Raw genomic sequence first — 22,002 nt, forward strand, 5'->3', positions numbered from 1 at the left:
AGCTTAAAATCACATAATTAATTAGGTTAACTAGGCGAGTTGAGCCTAGTTCACACTACAGTATTTTAAGCCAAATTTGAGCCCAATTTGGATGTTATTAAGCTCGTCGACAGATCAGGCTGTGATGAGGGAAAAATCTGGTGGTGCTCAGTGCTTGGCAGTCTTTATGTGTGAACTACTGAACAATGCATCAAAGAAGCTCGCTGACGAAAATCCAATATCTATCCAGCATGCTAAATATTCCAGACCAGTCGGCTACTCGACCCCAGGTGCTCAACAGAAATGTCTGTGATTGGCCAGAATTGGCATCAATGCACTCGTTTCACTCTGTTTACAAAAATATGATCTTTTTTGAAACGCAGCCTATAACTAGTTAAGCTACTAGAACACCCGCAAAGATCATGGGCCTCCCTTTCATAAATAGGAGCTATTTTTTGGCACAGAATATGCTGGTTTGAAAGACATATCTGAGGTAAATTTATGGTTTTGCTATCAGAAAGTGTTTATGTTTATGTTAGCAGGATGTTTATGTTTGCTAGGCAAAAAAGGCACGCATAAAGTCATGGCCAAAGATAGCAGAAATGCATGCAGTCATTTTGGCCACTATAGTAATTAAAATGAGAACAACTCAGTTCTTTTCTGTTTTGTAATGTAATGTCATGTAGTGTGTGACCCCCCTCTTGTGGATCATTTACCCAGTGTCTCGTAGTGTGAATACCACAGCGATTTAAAGACACAAAATTAAGTCATGCAGAGTGAATGACACACCAATCTGCCGATGTTTAAAGTCATGCAGTTTGAACTAGGCTTCAGGATAATAAGGCAAATCAATTTATAAAGATGGTTTGTTCTGTAGACAAAACATTACTGCTTAAGAAGGCTAATAATATTGAAAAATTAAAACTGCTTTTATTCTAGCTGAAATAAAACAAATAAGACTTTCTCCAGAAGAAAAACTATTGTAGGAAATACTGTGAAAATTGTCTTGCTCTATTAAACATCCTTCAAAAAAAAACATCACATCACATCCAAAAAAAAAAAAAAAAACATTCACAGGAGGGCTAATAGTTTAGACTTTAACTCTTTAACTTTAGACTTTTTTATATACAGGACGCAAAGTAGAAGTGAGAGGGGGGATTGGATCAGGAAAGGTCTGCAAGCTGGGACTCAAACTCAGGACACCCAAAGCGCACTATATATCAGCATACTGCCTACAAGGCTATCAGCGCCAACAGAAACTTTTTAAGGTGAAAGCACCCTTCACCCCTGCCATCTTGCTTCTCTCCCAGTGTCTTCAGTTGTAGCCAAGCTGACGTTAATCAGAGTGAAATACATTTGTTTGTTTGGCTGTCCCCCCTCCTGCTGCTGGGAGTAATGGAAACGCCTGGCCCCTTCTAATGATGCTGTTAATAACCTGATGCTGATAACCCTGCCAGCTGCTGGAGCTCTTTATGACACATTCATATTTACTGCTTCATTAAACCCCTTATGAGAAGAGGCCAAAAATGCTGCGAAGAGGTGAAAGCTGTAAAAAACACACGTGCAGGCACACCTTGTCCTGCCAAAACTCGGCTTGTATTAATACTGGGGTGCTACTTACAGCAGTGCTGCATTACAATTCCATAAATAATCTTGGCAATTATTAGGCGGAATGCAAAATCGAGAGAGGCTTGACAACATCCTGTCTGTGAGGTGTCAGGCTGTTCGCGCGGCTGGAGTGGAATTAAACAGCACAAACGACAGTTCACACTTGTAGCAATTTGTCTGCGTTCGATACTTTTAAGCATATGGTTGAAATGTGGACATAATGCATCTATTTGCTGCAGGGGCAAGGATTGTTTTCATCCACTTAAGGCCCTTTTCATTGATCATATGAGATTCCCCACATGAATATAGATTATTTCAGGCTGTGGTTGAGACAAACGCTCCTAGCACTTTTACGCTAAATAATTGCCACTTTTTTCATTTATTCATTCATTTGACCATAGCCTCACTCTTTTTATTCATTTTTATTTATTTTCTCGCAGCCTGCACGGTATTGATGATGTAACTATCATTACACCCCAAACAGTAGCACCTTAGTGAAAATAAGAATTCAAATAATAAATATTACTGAATATTACATGAAAATCAGATGATTCACTCCATTAATAAACCTGACATAACTTGATCAGAAATCTAAAAAGGGAGAAAAAGATTAAATTATTCCTACCACAATAGTGCCATTGTGGTCCAGTGGTCAGCATGTTGCATTATGACACGCTGAACCATGTTCTAATCTCACCTGAATATTTATTATTATTATTATTATTATTATTTCATTTTTATTGTTAAGACAAAATACTGTTGGGGCTGTTGAACATTTGAAGTTCTAAAGCAGTTTTCTTGAAAAAGACATGACTGTCATTAGAAACTGAATTGTTAATGACGTTATTTTAATATAGTCAGTCATGAACTGAGGTGGGCCGGCCTGAGCCTTGAAACTCCAGGGCTGAAAAGGAGTCCCACTCCGGCCCAGGGTTACCACTTTGCAGAAGCATCCATGCTTTGGGTGTTGGCAGATTAATTAGCAAAAATGCTGTTAAGTGTCAGGGTTTCAGTTTGAACTGAAATAAATAACTTTATTTACCTAAAAAGAAAGGAAGAGCATCCGCTGAGTAAAAAACGTGCTGGATAAGCTGTCAGTTCATTCCGCTGTGGTGACCCCCAGATAAATATAGAGACTAAGCTGACAAGAAAATGAATGAATAAATGATCAGTTTTATAATTCCAATAAGTTAATTAATTAATTAATTAATTAATTTTCAGCCGCTTTTCCGGAGCCTGGTCGCAGGGGTAGCAGTCTTAGGAGAGAACCCTAGACTTTCCTCTCCCCAGACACTTCCTCCATCTCCTCAGGGGGAAATCCTGAGGCGTAACCAGGCCAGCCGAGAGAAATATTTCTTCCAGCATGTCCTGGGTCTTCCCCAAGGCCTCCCCCCGGTGGGACATGCCTGAAATACCTCCCTAGGTAGGCATCCAGAGGCATCAGAAGCAAATGCCCGAGCCACCTCAGCTGACTTCGCTTTATGTGAAGGAGAAGCGGCTCTACTCCAAGCTTCTCCCGGGTGACAAAGATCCTCACCCTATCTATAAGGGTGCGCCCTGCCACCCTGCGAAGGAAACTCAATTTTGAATCAGTTCAAGTTAATATCAATTTAAACTAGTTTCTTTTTAAGCACTTCAAATGTGTGGAAATGTGTGTCATAATTAAATTAGCTACACCAACGATTACTTTTTTTAGTGTATAATACTGATTTTTGAAAATAAATAAACTACTATAGAACTGTACAGAGTACTTTCCATACTGATAAAATAAAATAAAAAAATCGTAAAAAGGTGCAAAAAAATGCATTCTTATAATTTATCAAACTAGGGATGATGATGATGATGATAATAATAATAATAATAATAATAATAATAATATTATTATTCAGTAGTTTTCCCAGTGATGGATTATGGCTGGAAGGGCATCCGCTGCATAAAACATATGCTGGATAAGTTGATGGTTCATTCTGCTGTGACGACCCCAGGTTAATAAAGGGACAAAGCCGAAAAGAAATTGAATGAATATTCAGTAGTATCTGTTTATGCTGTATAATTATATTATTGTTGAATACCAATAAGATTATATTGAAAAAATTGTAAAAATAGTAAATTACAGCACAATCGATGTAATTTCAAGGTAAGTTTTTTAAATAAAATAAAACACTCACTGCAGAAGAAATGTGCCATTAAGGATATTAACATTAACAATAGCAAAAATAAACTGCATTTCATCCAAAGGCCCTTTCATTGATCCTACGAGATGCCCCATGAGCATATAGATTTATTTCAGTGTCTGTAGAAAAGAAACATCCTTTCTTTTGTAGCACAGCCAATAAAACAGCACAACAATTACCAGTTTTCTGTGGAGAAGCTGTAATGTCATATCCGGCTTTCCTCTTTTGGCAGCTCATTAGTCGGAGCGCTCGGCTCCTCAGCCAGGCAGCTGGATATTATTCAAATCAATAAATGTGCTGAACAAAATAAAAATGACTGTTTTTAGTAACAGAACAACTTGAACTCAACTTGAAAAGCACTTGGAAATTGAGCAGAACAAATGAGCTTGCAGGAGCCTGATTCTATGGTATAGAGCTGAATCAGACTTCAGGACAGCTCGTAACAACAAAACTCACTGCTTATTCAGGCTTCGTTTTCATGTCTACAAGCACTACACTTCAATGCAAGCATCTCAGTCTGTTTTACTCAAGCACCTCTTAAAAGAGAGCCACTCATATTGAACTGAAAAGTCAACAGAGTTAGAAAAACAACAACAGTAGCTTTTGCAAAACCACTTTCTAGCAATCATTCACAATTCAAACTTTACAATTGTATACAGTTAATATAAGGGCACAGATAGCACATCACATACACAGGATTGTGCTGAGACATCTTGCCCTGGTCACCACTGTTGTGGCTGCTGGTGATTTGTTGCTCTGTGGTCCTGCAGTCGGTGTGAACAATGCTCTACAGCAGTGGTTCCCAACCTGGGCCAGAGTTCACAAGGGGGGCGCGGGAGAGGATACGTGTTGAGGTAGAAAAAGGCATAAAAATGCTCCACTATTATATAGGGCTGTACAATTAATCCAAAATGCGATTTCGATTTCAAACAATTATAAAAAAACATTAATCAAGATAAGCGATTATATGCATCCTATACCGCCCCCTTTCCAGTTGTACACGTGTTGCTAAAGACCGCGTGCCTATGTGTGTGTGCTACACGCACACGCAGTCAGAAGCATGCGGCGGGTCAGCATTCGCACACTGAGACGAGCAGAGGAGCGCAGACATCTAAAGTCATCTTAACGTGAGCGCTTTAATGGTCAAATAGGTGTCAAAACGCGGTGTTTAGTGATTATTTATATTAACCCTCATTTGTGTAATAAACAAACGAGTTGAGGTTTAAAAGACGTGAAAGAGAAACCATTAAAGAGAAAGCGCAAAATATTCCTGCTGCCGCCTGTTTTTATGATTAATCAAACAAGGAGAAAATGTTTCTCTGCTCTTGACTGAAGGATTTTTGTAGCTAAAGTGTTTTTCTTACAGTGAAGATGCTTAAAGCACAGTTTGTTTTATATTTTTATTCTATTGTATTTATTTCTCTTTCCTTTGCAGGGTGGAAAATAACTGTGTGTATACACTTGAAGTCAGAATTATTAGCCCTCCTGAATATTAGCAAACCTTTTCCTGCCCAATTTCTGTTTAATGGAAAGAAGTTTTTTTTAAACTTATTTCTGAACATAATAGCTTTGATATCTCATGTCTAATTACTGATTTCTTTTATCTTTGCTATGATGACAGCACATAATATTTTACTAGATATTTTTTCAAAATACAACCATTCAAATTAAAGTGCAATTCAAAGGCTTAATTAGGATAATTAGGCAAGTCATTGTATAACAGTAGTTTCTTCTGCAGACAATCAAAAATATATATTGCTTAAGGGGGCTAATAATATTGACCTTAAAATAGGTTTCAAAATATTTAAACCTGCTTTTATTCTAGCTAAAATAAAACAAATAAGCCTAGAAGAAAAAAAATATTAGAGAAAATACTGTTAAATTCCTTGTTCTGTTAAACATAATTTGGGAAATATTTATAAAAAAAAAAAATTCTCAGCAGCGCTAATAATTTTGACTTTAACTGATAATCGTTTTGAATAATTGTGATTACAATTATGACCAAAGTAATTGTGATTTATGATTTTTCCCAAAATCAGCCCTACTATTATATATGTATTTTTAAGTACCAAAAAAAAAATCAACACACATGCTTAAAATTCCAACATAATAGTAAAAATAATTAAAATAAATAACTTTAAATTATTTTTTACATTTTGCTCACTTGCGCAATGTGCTTGTCCAACTTCTCGTAAAGGCAAAATCAAAACAAAAATGGCAGAGAAACGTCAATGCAATGATTCTTCAGAGGCGAAGAAAAGCCAAGAAAAGATAAGACAAAGCCTATCTAAATACACAAACACACACATACAGTAAATATATATATATATATATATATATATATATATATATATATATATATATATATATATATATATATATATATATATATATATACGGCACATATGTGTGTGCGTGCGTGTGTATTTATATGGTGGGGGGGCTCCAATGTTTGTATTTGTTCATGGGGGGGGGGCCCAGAGAAAAAGGTTGGGAACCACTGCTCTACAGTCTCCACTCCTCTTTTTGTATCATTGTGCAAGATGACGCTCATCGTTTGGCCATCTGTGCATCACTTTTGATACATAACCACTACAAAGAGACTATTTGTTCCTTTTTCTAGACGTTCTGAGACACATAAGATCCCAATATACCCTTTATCAAACCCATCAAAGTGATTTGTGTTTACAATTCAGCTAATTAACAAACCAAACAATGAATTCAAAAGGTTTGTTGCTTTACAGCGCTTCAGACAACACTAACAGATCCAAAACAGCCCATGAACTGACACAAGCCCGGATCTTCAGGTGGATTTGTGTTTGTGTTTGCGTCATGTTAAGCAGATCCTTGGCACATTTCTGGCCTCTGTTCTCTCTTTATGCTACTCTACTAAAAGAACACCATTCATATCTGTCAGCTCATGTCACGCCTGATTCCCTGTGGGATTGGAGACAGAGCCTCCACTTTAAACCAAAAATTCATCCACATTGCTCATCACCACATCTGTCAGAGTGGAGTGACAACGATGTTTTACTGTGGATTTGCACTCTCATTAAACTGGTCTGGTGGGATGATGCCAGCAAAGCATGCTGGTTTGGGTTGACAAATTTCTACTCAGAACAGGAAATAACATACTGCTGTGCACAACCATTGAGTTACAGTCTTCAATTGTGCAAGTTCAAAAAATTTCAATTGTGCAAGTTGAACAGTTATTGGGAGACTTTATACAAAGTTGTTTTTTAGATTTCTAATAACATAAAAATTAACATGCATACTATAAATACTAATACTTCAGTTCCAGGTAATACTGAAAAATAACCTTACATATTTAATACAATACAATACAACACAATACAATACAATACAATACAATACAATACAATAAATAGGCATACTATATTTACATTTATATTATTATTATTAATTATTATATTATTATTATTATATTATATTATATTATTATAATATTATTATTATATATATATATATATATATATATATATATATATATATATATATATATATATATATATATATATATATATATATATATATATATATATATATACATAAATATATACACATACAGTATATCTGGTTCTTGAGGCTGATTGGCTGATAGCTGTGTGATATTCTGCAAATAACATCACTCGTACAGCTTCTTCACCCCTGCCCACATAAAGTAGAGAACACTACAGTTTGATAAATATTACTGCTGTTGAATAACATAATGAACTTTTGAGGCTTTTAAGTCAAGAATGCAGTTGTTTATATAGCAACTATGCGGTTTATTTATAAGGATAGTGGCTATTTTCAAATATTTATAAATTCAGAGCATCGGATTCAGTGCGTCGGCCGCCATCAGCCTGTCTGAGCAGACCAAAGAAAGTGACGGTTGATATGTTCTTCCACAAGATGGCGACAGAGACTGCATAATAATTGCTTAGGGGAGAAAAACTGCATTTTCTCAGCATGAGTTTCAAACTACAGCTGAACAAATCATTATAAATCAGGTAAGTGACATTCTGAGTTGATCTCTCTCTTTTGTATTTTGAAGTGGTGTTTTATACTACAGAAACCGCTAGTGTTTGATTTGCTTTTTCGGTGTCAATTATTGTGATATTCTGATTGCTAAAGAAAAATACTGGGAAATCTCTGTAGACTGATGGCATTTTATGGCGTTTAACCTTATAATTTTAAAATGTGAGCAAAATTACCTGTTTTGTCATGACTTCAGACATCATGCGAGAGAATCAATCAATACTAGTTTTAAAGTGATGTTGATGAAGTAGTAACGGTTTCTGCTGTTTTGATGTCAGCTGCAGATGTGAATGAGTGTCAGAGTCTTTTTTATACACACAATTATGCTGTCACTTGTTGCAGTGTGATTTGGCTGTATATCGGCACTGGTGTGGGACACTAAGGCACTCGGTCTGCAGCCTCAAGCCAACGCACGCCTTCCACCAGTGCAGATATGTAGCCATATCACACTGCTACTCATTTGATATTGCTCATATATATATATATATATATATATATATATATATATATATATATATATATATATATATATATATATATATATATATATATATATATAAAATACATTGTATATATAATTTTTTTTATATTTGTTTGGCACTGATAGTATGTGCACCAACATATAGCACCGTCCCAAGTCACGAGGACCTTTCTTGATCCCATATTCCCCTCTCTCTCTAACTTAGACTCCTGTCTAATATACTGTCCTATCCTAATAAAGGCATAGCCCCTTCTCCCTAAAACAAGCATGTAGATTCTGGCGTGATTTCTGTAAAATGTTTTGTTTTCATGAAGTCTCTTACCTGCTTCGCCAACAAACACCTCCACCGGAGCACTTGGAGGGCTTTCACCAATGACATTGTAGGCGGTCATCACAATTTCATAGCGCCTGTATTTCTGCAGCTCTGAGGATGATCAAACAATAAAGATCTTTAAGGTGCACAATGGCATTCAGACAGAAGATAAGAAGGCTCTTTCTGAAAGCGTACTGTTATATACATTTCCGGAGAGCACCAAAATTGTTGCAGAAGGTAAGTTTTTTTTCTCCAGTTTTTGTTTTCGCAAATTCGCCAGAGGCTGTTTGTACACTTTTTGAGATCTCAAATTTATCTTGCTAGTGCAATTCGCCCCTGCTGTTCTCACGTAAACCCACCAGAGGCCGCTGTCATCTGACTGACTGACTGACCACCATCTTCCCTTAACCCAACCAACAGTGTTTTCAAAAGCACTGATTGACCCACCCAGCCTCCCACTTCCCTAAACATACTTCCCCATAGCATTCGCTTTTAAAGACGAAATGCTGCCATATGTACTTCTGCTTTCACAATTCACGATTTCCATAAATGTATATAGGGCTACGTTTTCAGAATGAGCCACTGTTGCAATTCATATAGGTTGAACTAAAAAGCATCTCTCACTAAAGCACAGAAAGCCTCATAAAAGATGTTGGAAAGCAACAGCATCAAGCTCTTTGATTAGCATTGATGAGACACAAGAGAAGTGAGAGCAATGCGCTGCTCAGGTCTCAGACAGTAAGCACTGGGATTCACTTTGAGAAAAAGCTCGGTTTCTGGTCAGAGAAGATGGATTAGAGGAAGAAGCTTGTTCTCTGAACAGGAAGGGTGTCTGGGATTACACACTTTGCCAAAGGGAGTATGAATATTTTGGACTTCAAAGGCAGCCTGACATAAATGAGAAAGATGGTTAAATGAAACTTACGTGTTAGCTCGAATTCGGTTAATGAAGGATTGCTGACAGTCTTCACAGTGCTTTTGGCTGTGGAGGGAGAAAGAGCAAACGATGAGGAATACATTACCGCAGATGGAAAAGCACAAATCAAAGGGATATTTCATCATGGCAGTAAATCTTTGCTTTTCAAAGTTGCTCATCACACAGTACTCGGCGAGATTGATGAAATTTCACAATGCTCATCTCGCTCCAATCAGACCCCGCAAGAAACCAAAGCAAGTCAGTGATTAATGATTCAACAGTCAATATACAGCACTATATCACAGGCTGGAGTGCATTAGGGGCCTAATAAGATTTTTAAAACACATACTGATCCGACATCACTTGGGGAAAATTAAAGGAAAATCTGAGAGCGTGGACGACTGGTCATTCCCTTTATACAGTTCCTTTTGAGCTCTGCAGCTTAAATGAGTCTGCCTGCTTAGTTATTTTTTTATCCCAGACTTTCAGAAGTGGCTAGTGGTCAGGCTCAGATATTTAAAGCAATAGTTCACCCCAAAATGAATGAATTATGTCATCCTTTAAATATGCTCATGTTGTTTCAAACATTAAAGGTACCATAGCGTGCATTGATTCAATAAGTTAAATAGTTCTCTGATATCTACACAGTAGGTATGTGGGGAAATAAGGGAAATTAGTCATTGTTGTAATCTCAGTAGAAAACATTGTGGCCAATGAAATGCATAAAAGTCTGTGTTTTTGGTTTGATTTGCCAATTTTTTTTACCAATATATCCAGCCTGATCCCTCGAGGAAACGTAACTATTTCATATTTTGTCAGTTTAGTGGCATATAAACTCAACCACCATTAGGGGATGAGCAAATCGTACTAAATTATACAACTGAGATTGTACGAATTAATACAAATTAGCCACTAAATGATAAAGTTACAAATTGTACTGAGATGTTGGAATATATCAATCACAATATTTCCATGAGAATGAGGACACAATATTGTTTTATTCACATTGTATGCTAATTAAATGTAAGGAACGTTCGAGGTTACAGAAGTAACCCTTCGTTCCCCGAGGAGGGGAACGGAAGTGCCATGAATGGGAGGATTCGGATCAGAAGCTGCTTATCTGGAGAGTATTGAACGGGCCAATGAATGAAATTAATTGGCAGCGTAAGCTTGCGCAGGTGTGCGACATCTGCAATTATCTCAGCATATAAGCACACCTGAAGCCAGCAGACGCCATCCTTTTAAGCTGAAGAGACTTTCAAACAGCTAAGGGACAGTCATTATGGCGACGGAATATGGCACTTCCGTTCCCCTCCTCGGGGAACGAAGGGTTACTTCTGTAACCTCGAACGTTCCCCTTCGGTTGGGGAACTTCAGTGCCATGAATGGGAGAATATGGAAAGCGCCATAATGACTGCACCTTACCAACACCCCCGATGAGGAGATAGTCAAGCAAGCGTGACGCACCCACATCATGGGGGGCGCGGTCCTCCAACGTGTCCCTGGCCCTAATTTATCCTACTTCAACAGAAGTTTTACGGATTTAGATATATTTTTTGGGAAGTCGTGAGCATCTAGATAATTCTAGGAAATACGACAGTACGTTGGGAAGCGTGCAATCCCGATAGGGAGGACGCTGCGGAGGCCATCCGTTACCCAAGGGGGGGATAGATGGCAGAATTTACCTATGGACTAGCCCTAAAAAGGGGGAGTACGCATAGCAAAAGAGTGGTTAGCGGAGAGGGAAGACACGGGTCCGCCCAGGGGGGGGACTTAACCGTGGCGGAATAAGCATATGGGATCGCCTAGTGGGGATCACGCATAGCAGGCACCTATACCCAAAACGCGGGCTGACCAGCGGGCAGACCTACAACGTAGTGGGCCAGCAAGTGACTCCTCCGCTGAGTCAGTGCTGGGGGCCACGGAGGAATCTGCAGGGCTCACCTGACGGGGAACTTTACTGACAGATAAAAAAGGCGCACGTACCTCCGTGTTAGGGAGAATGGCGCCGCAAGCGTGTTTCAACACCCTACCGAGTTGTCTCCTCAATCACCAAAGGGTTACCTAATACCCTTGAGGAAACCGGCTCCACTCGCAGATTGTAAAACCTTGCAAATGTGTTGGGTGTCGCCCAGCCCGCAGCTCTACAGATGTCTGTTAGAGAGGCGCCGCGTGCACGCGCCCAAGAGGATGCAACGCTCCGAGTGGAGTGTGCACGAACTCCCGGGGGACACGGCTGACCTCGACTCGAATAAGCGAGTGAAATGGCATCCACAATCCAGTGGGATAATCTTTGTTTTGATACGGCACTTCCCTGCTGCCGACCGCCATAACAGACAAAGAGCTGCTCAGATGATCTAAAATTCTGAGTACGGTCCACATAAATGCGCAGAGCGCGAACTGGACAAATTAAAGAAAGGGCTGGGTCTGCCTCCTCCGTGGGCAGCGCTTGCAGGTTCACTACCTGATCTCTAAAGGGGGTGGTAGGAACCTTGGGCACATAACCGGGGCGGGGTCTCAGGATGACGTGAGAGTAATCCGGCCCGAATTCCAGGCACGAGTCACTGACCGAAAATGCCTCCAGGTCCCCGACCCTCTTGATGGAGGCCAACGCAACCAGCAGAGCTGTCTTCAGGGACAGAAATCTTAGAGATACTGATTCGAGTGGCTCAAAGGGATCGGATCGCAGACTCGTGAGAACGAGGGCGAGATCCCAAGAGGGCATGAGAGGGGGGCGAGATGGATTAATTCGCCTAGCACCCCTAAGGAACTGGATGACCAGGTTATGCTTTCCCACGGTGCCGCCAGCTACCGCGCTATGATAAGCGGAGATGGCGGCCACGTAAACCTTGAGAGTGGAGGGCGACAGCCTGCTGTCCAACTTCTCTTGAAGGAAAGAGAGCACAACACTAATCTGGCAATTTCGGGGGTCTTCTCTGCGAGAGACGCACCATTCAGTGAATAGACTCCACTTCAGGGCGTAGGCGCGCCTCGTGGAGGGGGCTCTAGCCTGAGTGATGGTATTAACCACCGCAGTCGGTAGGTTACCTAAGTCTTCCTCGCGTCTAGGGACCACACGTGGAGGTTCCAAAGATCGGGGCGAGGGTGCCAGATGGTGCCCTGTCCCTGAGAGAGTAGGTCCTCTCTCAAAGGGATCCGCCAGGGGAGGGCCGTCGCGAGGAGTGAGAGCTCTGATATCCAGGTCCGGTTGGGCCAAAGGGGCGCAACTAGCAGAACCTGTTCCTCGTCCTCCCTGACCTTGCACAGAAACTGCGCGAGCAGGCTCACTGGGGGAAACGCATACTTGCGCATGCCCCGAGGCCAGCTGTGGGCCAGTGCATCCGTGCCGAGAGAGCCCTCGGTCAGGGAAAAAAACAACTGGCAGTGAGCGTTCTCGGGGGAAGCAAACAGATCGATCTGGGCCTCCCCGAATCGCGCCCATATCAGCTGAACAGACTCGGGGTGGAGTCTCCATTCTCCAGGGCGTAACAGCTGTCGTGAGAGCGCATCGGCTGCACGATTGAGCGTGCCTGGGACGTGAATGGCGCGCAGCGATTTCAGCCGCGGGTGACTCCAGAGGAGCAGACGGCGGGCGAGCTGAGACATGCGGCGAGAGCGCATACCCCCCATGCGGTTGATATACGCCGCCGCCGCCGTACTGTCCGTCCTGACCAGCACGTGTTGCCGCTCCAGCACCGGTAAAAAGCGGTGGAGAGCGAGGAACACTGCCAACAGCTCTAGGCGATTGATATGCCAATGCAGCTGGGCACCCTTCCAGAGGCCCGCAGCCGCATGCCCGCGACACACGGCCCCCCAACCCGTGTTGGAAGCGTCTGTTGAAACAACAACATGGCTGGACGCCTGTCCTAGAGGCACACCGGCCTGTAGGAACGAGGGGTCGTTCCAAGGGCTGAGGGCGCGGCGACACAGCGCAGTAACCGAGACCCGGTGTGTGCCCGCGTGCCATGCGCGTCTGGGGACCCGATCGTGAAGCCAGTGCTGAAGTGGTCTCATATGGAGCAACCCGAGCGGCGTGACGGCGGCTGCGGATGCCATATGCCCCAGGAGCCTCTGAAAGAACTTCAGTGGGACCACTAGTTTGCTGTCGAGCTCCCTCAGACAGTTCAGCAACAGGCGAGCGCGTTCCTCGGAGAGGTGCGCTACCATGGTGATCGAGTCCAGCTCCATCCCGAGAAAAGAAATCCTCTGCACGGGGGCGAGTTTGCTCTTTTCTCGGTTGACCTGAAGCCCCAGTAGGCGGAGATGCCGAAGCACCTTGTCCCTGTGCATAATCAATTGCTCCCGCGAGTGGGCTAAAATCAGCCAGTCGTCGAGATAATTGAGTATGCGAATGCCCGCGAGCCGAAGGGGCGCTAGGGCACCCTCCGCGAGTTTGGTGAAGACCCGCGGAGACAGAGAGAGCCCGAAGGGGAGGACCTTGTACTGCCACGCTCGACCCTCGAACGCAAACCGCAGAAATTGGCGGTGGCGTGGAAGAATGGAGACATGGAAATACGCGTCCTTCAGGTCTATGGCTGCAAACCAATCCCGAGGACGAACGCATTGGAGAATGCGCCTCTGCGTGAGCATTCTGAACGGCAGCTTGTGCAGACAGCGGTTCAAAACGCGCAGATCTAGGATTGGCCGTGACCCACCGCTCTTTTTGGGTACGATGAAGTATGGGCTGTAAAACCCACTCTCCATCTCGGCTGGAGGAACCGGCTCGATTGCACCCTTCGCCAGGAGGGCAGCAATCTCCTCTCGCAAGACAGGGGCGGACAGGGGGTTGACCCTGGAGAAATACACGCCCGTAAACTTGGGGGGCCGTTTTGCGAACTGAATCGCGTAACCGAGTCTGATTGTGCGTATGAGCCACCGCGAGGGGCTGGCCCGCGCTAACCAGGCAGGCAGAGCCCTCGCTAATGGAGTCATCGCTACAATCGCTGACGTACCAGCGGTGGGGCAGCGCGGAGTGGGTGTGCTGATCCGGGAAGCACGAGGGTCCCGCGGAAGAGCTGGAGGAGAGCGATTCGCTCTGGCTCCGCACCCTGACTCCGGAGAGGGGGCTGGAGGGCTGAGGAAAGGGAGACCGTCCCCCCAGCGCTCGCGAGCCACTGGCGAAGCACGTAGAGTCTGCGAGCCGGAAGGCAGCGCGTCCCGGACTGGCAGAACTCGTGCAGTCACATCCGGGGAAGGGAAAAAGTGCTCTTTTACTGATGTTTTGGTGGCACTGAAAAGTACCGTTGTTATCGGGGCCCCGCCCTCCAGCGGGGAAAGAGCAAGTTTCCTCTTCTCCGGATGGCCTGTCTCAGGGACGCTTCGCGGTCCGTTTACCGGACTTAACGGCGCCCTGGGCAGGAGGGGCTGCCTGCTTTCGAGGTGAACGCCGCGCCCGCTTGGCCGGAGGCGCAGGCGGGGGCGGGGCAGCACTCGTTGGCGGGCGCCCTCGGCGAGGAACAGCGGAGGTGGATGGCTCGGCGGGCGGAGCGGGCTTACGGCCACGCCGATAGATGACATTGCCCATCGCATCCGACTGCTCTTTCACCGCCTTGAATTCCTGGGTGAATTCACCGACGGTGTCGCCGAACAGGCCAGCCTGGGATATGGGCGAGTCAAGAAAGCGAACTTTGTCAACGTCGCGCATATCGGCCAGGTTTAGCCAGAGGTGGCGTTCCTGAACCACAAGTGTGGACATCGTCCTCCCCAGCACACACGCGGCGGACTTAGTAGTCCGAAGAGCATAGTCGGTCGCGGTGCGCAGCTCATGTAATAAGCTTGGGTTGGACCCGCCCTCGTGCAGCTCGGCCAGCGCCTGCGCTTGGTAGCGCTGGTAGGTGGCCATCGCGTGCAAAGCAGAAGCAGCCTGGCCCGCAGCCTTATAAGCTCTGGCTCCGAGGGAGGCAGACAACCTACAGGCTTTGGACGGGAGGCGGGGCAAACCCCGCCACGTAGAGGCGCCGCGCGGACAAAGATTGACCGCGATAGCGCGCTCCACTGACGGGATCGCCTCATACCCCCTGGCAGCTCCGCCGTCAAGGGCGGTGAGGGCGGAGGCACTCGCAGCACGGGCAGAGAAAGGTGCCCTCCAGGACTGCGTGAGCCTACTGTGCACTTCCGGGAAGAAGGGGACGAGAGGCTTCGAAGGCTTCGCCTTCTGGTCCTCTACGTAGCACCCATCTAGTCGGTCCGGCCGCGGAGCTGGGGGATAAACCATCTCCAACCCCACGGCCGAAGCAGCCCGGGAAAGCACGGCTAACATGTCCGCTTCAGGATCCGATTTGACAGCGCTCACCTGCCCGGAGGGGGCGAGCGGGTCCGGATCTTCGTCGGACAGTGAAAGCCCACCCTCCGATGCCGCGGAGGACATCTGATCTCCGGTGTCAGCGAGTGTGAGAGCTACCATCTGGTTAGACGGATCACTCTCACCACCCGAAGCTTGGATGGAGCGCCGTGAGGAGCGAGAGGTCCGCGAGCCCGTGGGCGGCGGATTAGCTCCCGCTGAAACCCTCAGATCTGCCCGAGCGCCCGCTGCTTTTTTAGAACAGGAGGCAACTGGGGTGGCTCGCTCTCTTGCGAAAGTTAGCCGCGATCTTAGCTGTGCAACGGTCATGGCATCGCAATGACGACATGAACCGCCCGCGAGCACCGCATTAACATGCTGGACCCCAAAACATGCAATGCAGTGATCGTGTCCATCATCCGGAGACAGGAAACCCCCGCATCCAGAAACGCACAGTCGGAGCGCCATCCTGAAAAGGACGTGCTGCACGACTGTGTTGCTCTTTTAGGAAAGTTGCAACTATACGCACCGCTCTGGAGGACCGGACCCAAAGAACCGCAGGCAAGGGAGTAACCCAGCTCGACCGTCTGCCACCGCGAAGACCCACTCTGGACCGGGAGACACACTCGTTCGCTCTGAAGTGCTGATCAGCAAGAGGAACCCTCATCGACTCACTCAGAAAGGATCTGAAGCGAAAAGGATGGCGTCTGCTGGCTTCAGGTGTGCTTATATGCTGAGATAATTGCAGATGTCGCACACCTGCGCAAGCTTACGCTGCCAATTAATTTCATTCATTGGCCCGTTCAATACTCTCCAGATAAGCGGCTTCTGATCCGAATCCTCCCATTCATGGCACTGAAGTTCCCCAACCGAAGGGGAACTCTTATTATTCAGCTATGCTAAGGTATATCTAGAATATTCTCATTATTATATCTCACCTTTAAATAAATCTTTGGAATAGTTCTAAAATGGGTTTTTATCATTCATTTTGAATGCATTGTTCCTCAGACTGGCAGATGCATCAGTAACTTGCAATAAAAATGGCTTCAGGCTATCTTGAGTTTGGAGGCAATGTCTGATGTTTGGGAACACAATCATCTTAATTCTTGAAGGTTAAAACTTTTAGGATTATACATTTTCCAAATTTTTTTTTTTTTATAAATGTGAAGACAACATTTATAAAGATGTGTTGGAAATCAGTCAATTGGCCTGTCTAGTGATCAAATAATTTCTTTTAAAACAAAATGACAACATTTCATGCATATTGAAGATCACAATTTTCCATTTTATTTATGTTTCCATCTTAGGTTTTGCACATAACTGTAGTCTTTTTTATTTTTTTTAAAGATCTGACCCAACTGAGTACATTTATTATGCAAATGACTCAGAATTTATGTGCATCTTGGCCTTTCCATTTAGTAATTTAAAAATATATGTTATATCCTAAATCTGCATAACAATAGGTGGATAGAAACGTAGTAAAAACTGGTTCTGGAACTGAAAGTTCAAACATGACATGAAATAATGAACCTCACTAGTTCCTGTGCTTCATGCAAGCATGCTTCAGCTTCTTGTGACCAAATCTGAATGCTGAAAACATTGTTCACTTATTAATGTTCATATGTGAAAGCAGTTATTAACTAATCTGTTCATCAAATGATCATGTCTCTTCAGAAATCTTGAATAAAACCATTCCCTTCATATGAGTAATTTTGGATCTCTTTAAATGTTTTATTAGTTTTCATTTGAAAAACAGAATCAATATAATGTATTTTTATATAAAAATTTTATTTTTTCTTTTAAAAACAAAAATAATTAATATTATGAAACAGAATCCTCTCAACAATAGCGCTCTTTGTTTAAAATAAATACTAATGAAAGAAATGGTAAGAAATTTATATTTTTCTAAGAATTCAATTGACACAATTTGAAGGACAAATAAGAGGCTGGATTGATTAGGATAGTTCATCTGGAATCTTGAGAGAAAGATTTCAGTGAGGAACATTTTGTGACCCACTGTAATATGTGGAGGGAATTTAAATGGAAGATTATGGCTAAACAGAACTATTCATGCAATGATAAGTGCTAGAGAAACTGTGGACAGAATGTTGTCAACCACACCCATATTTAGTGGTCATGTCCTAAATGAAGAAACTACTGTAAAGATGAATTTGATGTTCTTAAAGAAATCGTAAGGAATTCTTGCATCATGAACTCCTAGAAGTTGCCCTTCTAGGTGTATGTTCAGGTGACTATGATGGTAGATCTAACTGTTGCTAGAGAAATAGCTCATCCAAAAATTAAAATTCAGACATCATGTGACACATAACACTTGTCATCACAAGCAGATGGTTAAAACACCCATCATATAATGTCTGAATTCAAAAAGAGTGCAAGTGATTTGAAAGGGAACAAATAAGTATTGTGACTTTTAAAAACATCTTTTTTGAAAGATATGGACACCTGTCATGCCTTGAATACATCAATAACAAGCCATACCATAACATTTGACTTATTTCCTTCTTTTTTCTCTCGTGTTTTGTCTTATTGGGTGTAATTGGTTTTTTTGTTTTGATGTTTATTTTCTACATGCACCTTTCTGTAAAAAAACTAACATGTTTAAATGTAACAATGCATTGTATGCAAGATTGTCATCTTAAATAAAAAAAAGTAAAAAAAAAACAAAAAAACAAAAAACAGCAAATAATCAATGAATCAAAATTATTGTTAGCACTCACTCATGTTTGTGCTGTTGACTTTTCCCAGCACACTTTATGTGCAATCATTTGGATCATTTGGGAGATGCCAAATTCACATCTGACATGATACACAGAGCAGAAACACTGTTCATGGTGAAGGTAATAAACAGGTTTGCTGCTGTAGTTGCTGTTAACAGTGTTCCACTGTGTTTAGCTGACCACTACGACTTGCCCGATTCAGCTAAAGAACAGACACTAAACTGAAAAGGTGTCTGCTCTGCTGTTAAAGCAGAAACTGAGAGTCACTGCACAGTACAGCAAGAGTTAAAAGTAAAGAAAAAATGCAGTCCTGCATTCAGAAAGTGAATAAATAGTGACTGATAGCTCCCTGGTGTGTACAGTTTGCATGTGTAGGGTAACATGGATATAATGTCATCGACAGGTCATGCAATGTTTTAAAATCATAGATTTCATTCATTCGTTCTGCTTAGCCCCTATTTATTAGGGGTTGCCACAGTGGAATGAACCGCCAACTATTCAGGCATATGTTTTATGCAGCGCCCTTCCAGCCACAACCCAGTACTAGGAAACACCCATACACTCTTACATTAACACACACACTCATACACTATCCCAAGTCCAAAGACATGTGGTACAGGTGAATTGGGTAGGCTAAATTGTCCGTAGTGTATGAGTATGTATGGATGTTTCCCAGAGACGGGTTGCAGCTGGAAAGACATCTGCTGTGTAAAACGTGCTGGATAAGTTGGCGGTTCATTCCGCTGTGGTGACCCCGGATTAATAAAGGGACTAAGCCGAAAAAAAAAAGAATATTAATACTTATAAAGGAAAACTGCACAACATAATATGCTCCTAAAAATGCTATGCTGATATCCCCGACGACACACTGAGAATGACATTCATAGTCATACAAAACACACCCGCGCTGCAAAAGAAACACAAATTGACTGGACCTGAGCAGAGACTGCCCCAGAAACTGACAGAGACCTTGTTAGCTTCTGAAGCACCTGCTAACTTTTCAATGTAAGCTGTTAAGCCTGAACAAATAGAGCATAGCTCCGGTAATTTCCTCTTGGCATTTAGGTTGATTTCAGCAGGGAGGCGCATTGGCCACTTAACGGGCCTCAGATTTTAACATGTCGGACGGCTGGAGAGCGGAGGAGAGATATTGCACTCATGCCCTGACCGGTGCAGAACATAGGGAGAGGAATTAAATATGCCTCCGTGCTCGGCTGCTCCGGGCTTGTGCATTTAAATGCTGTCAACACTGCTGAGTCCAATTTGTCAAAGGAGATTTAGCAGCCGGATCCAGGCTGCGGAAAAAGAGGCCGTCGGCGCGAACACTTGAGCTTGAACTCATGATTCCGCACCTCACACAGGCTGAGCGCGTAATGAGTTCACCTACGCTCAGCCATCCGGCGGAAATTTATTCTCTAACTGCAGGGAGGACGAGCGTCCTGACGCTTCGATAACGCTCAAACATGCACAATATTCACCTTATTAATGTGGATTTCATTACTTGCCACTGCTGATTGTGTCCCAGTTTCATACCTCCACTTTCTTTTCCACAGTGAAGCTGGCAAATACAATATTCATCTTTGCACAAAGGCACACGTCAGAAACGTTAAGGAATGTGTTTTTTTTCAATAACTGGATGGGTTAAAGTGTTGAAAGAAGCACTGGAGCTATAAATCACGCCTGCGTGCAGACGTTTCTGGTTCAAGAGGAGAGCCTCCTCCCGCTAGTTACCTGTCAGTTCGGTGCGCAGCTGGGAGCTGTTGACGGGCCGCTTTGAGTCCTGCGGAGTGCTGTCATACTGCAGCTCGCGGTAGTAGAGCCGATAGCCCACCAGAACCCCATTCACACTCTCCTCCTTGGGCGTCTGCAGAGGCACAGATTTAATTAAAGGTCACATTCCGCTGGCTGTTCTCACGGTCCTTATTAAAGCACGGCCTGATAAAAAAAAAGCCGTCCCAGTTGTAACTGACAGACATTGCTGACTGATCTTCCATCGCGCGTCGGTGCGCGACGTTTGCCGCCAAACGGATAAGATAAATAAAAGATGAGGATTTAATTTCTGAGCCGTTCAGTCAGTGGGTAATTAACAAAGCTCGGAGCTGAGTGTAATCAACTCGGCCTACGGCTCTGCTGATAAAACAGACAGTAGTGAGAAGATCCAGGACTCATAGGTCAGTGAATAAAGGTTTCAGCTACTAATTAATATCCCTTCAGATTGCAGGATCGCTGTCGCACATGGGTATTAATTATCCAGGGCTCGCTGAAGCCCTCTGCCAGCTTGGTAAATGTGCGAGTATCAATACAGCATGTCATTAATTTATGCAATCCTGCATGAGGAATACTAAGAGACGCAGAGCGGGGTAAGGCTCGCTATTGACAAAAGTCAGATCATTAAACAGAACAGGGCTGTAATTTCACCGGTGATAGCCTGCAACATGTTGGAGCCGGTTTGTTATTTGGCCACCAGATAAATGTAATGGGGGTCAGGAGTTCACTCGACCTCGGGCGGGCCAGTTTTAGCGTACCTGCCACTGCACCAGCACAGATGTCGTCGTGGATGGCTTCACGGATTGAATCATGGGTGCTTCATCAGGAACTGCAGACGTACAGAAAACATGAGTTAAACTACTTTTTAGACTTTATTTGTTTGTCATTGTGTGATTTCATGTGACTGTTTCTTCTGTGGAACATAAAAGCAAGACTTCAGAAGAATATCCTGGTTGCTCTTTTCAACTTAATGCAAAATAATGATAAATAAGGATTTGGAAAATCACAAAAGCACAACAAACATTATATAAGTTGTTCATATCCCTTCTAGAATTCAGTCTTCTGAAATTGTACAGGAGATTTCTGTGAGACAAAACGTATTTACAGATATTTGAGATCTGGCTCATGTGGAACGTTTGTTTCAGATGAACTGGCATCAGTTATAAAATGAAAACACACACTCAAATAAACTTTCTTGACTCATTATCTAAACTCTCAAGAATTAATTCAAGCTTGCTAATCAGTCTTAAAGTGTGCATGAGCTTGAGATGCTATTTTCTTATTCATCAGAAAATAATTTGGATGGTTTTTATTTGCTGTTGGTCAATTGCATGTATACGTGAGATTTTTTTGTTCACCACCACGTTTTGCAAAACATTTCATCAAAGAGGAGAGATTTAGTTGTCACGTCATTTCATTTTCATCCGCTTATCCGGGGCCGGGTCATGGGGAAACAGTCTTAGAGGAGAACTCCAGGCTTTTCTCTCCCCAGCTACTTCTTCCAGCTTCTCCGGGGGGATCCAGAGGCATTCCCAGGCCAGCCGAGACATAGTCCCTCCAGCGTGTCCTGGGTCTTCCCCGAAGCCTCCTCCTGGTGGGACATGCCTGGAACACTTCCCTAGGTAGGCATCCAGGAGGCATTCGAAACAGATGCCCAAGCCACCTCAGCTGACTTCTCTCAATGTGGAGGAGCATCGGCTCTACT

At 43.4% G+C, this 22,002-nt stretch overlaps 1 protein-coding gene across 4 annotated transcripts in view; it reads right to left on the reverse strand.

Moving 5' to 3' along the window:
• Nucleotides 1–22,002, reverse strand: part of sdk1a (sidekick cell adhesion molecule 1a) — a 534,220-nt gene that overhangs the window by 31,615 nt on the left and 480,603 nt on the right. For all 4 annotated transcript variants that reach the window (XM_087244896.1, XM_087244895.1, XM_087244894.1 and 1 more), the window contains 4 exons: nucleotides 21,056–21,126; nucleotides 20,262–20,394; nucleotides 9,522–9,578; nucleotides 8,606–8,707 (listed from right to left, as the gene is read on the reverse strand). In XM_087244896.1, coding sequence (XP_087101022.1) covers nucleotides 8,606–8,707; nucleotides 9,522–9,578; nucleotides 20,262–20,394; nucleotides 21,056–21,126 — 363 coding nt within the window. The remainder of the gene's footprint in view (nucleotides 1–8,605; nucleotides 8,708–9,521; nucleotides 9,579–20,261; nucleotides 20,395–21,055; nucleotides 21,127–22,002) is intronic.

This window comes from Danio rerio, chromosome 3 (assembly GCF_052040795.2).
Source record: "Danio rerio strain M-AB ecotype USA chromosome 3, GRCz13ab, whole genome shotgun sequence".
Lineage (NCBI taxonomy): Eukaryota > Metazoa > Chordata > Actinopteri > Cypriniformes > Danionidae > Danio > Danio rerio.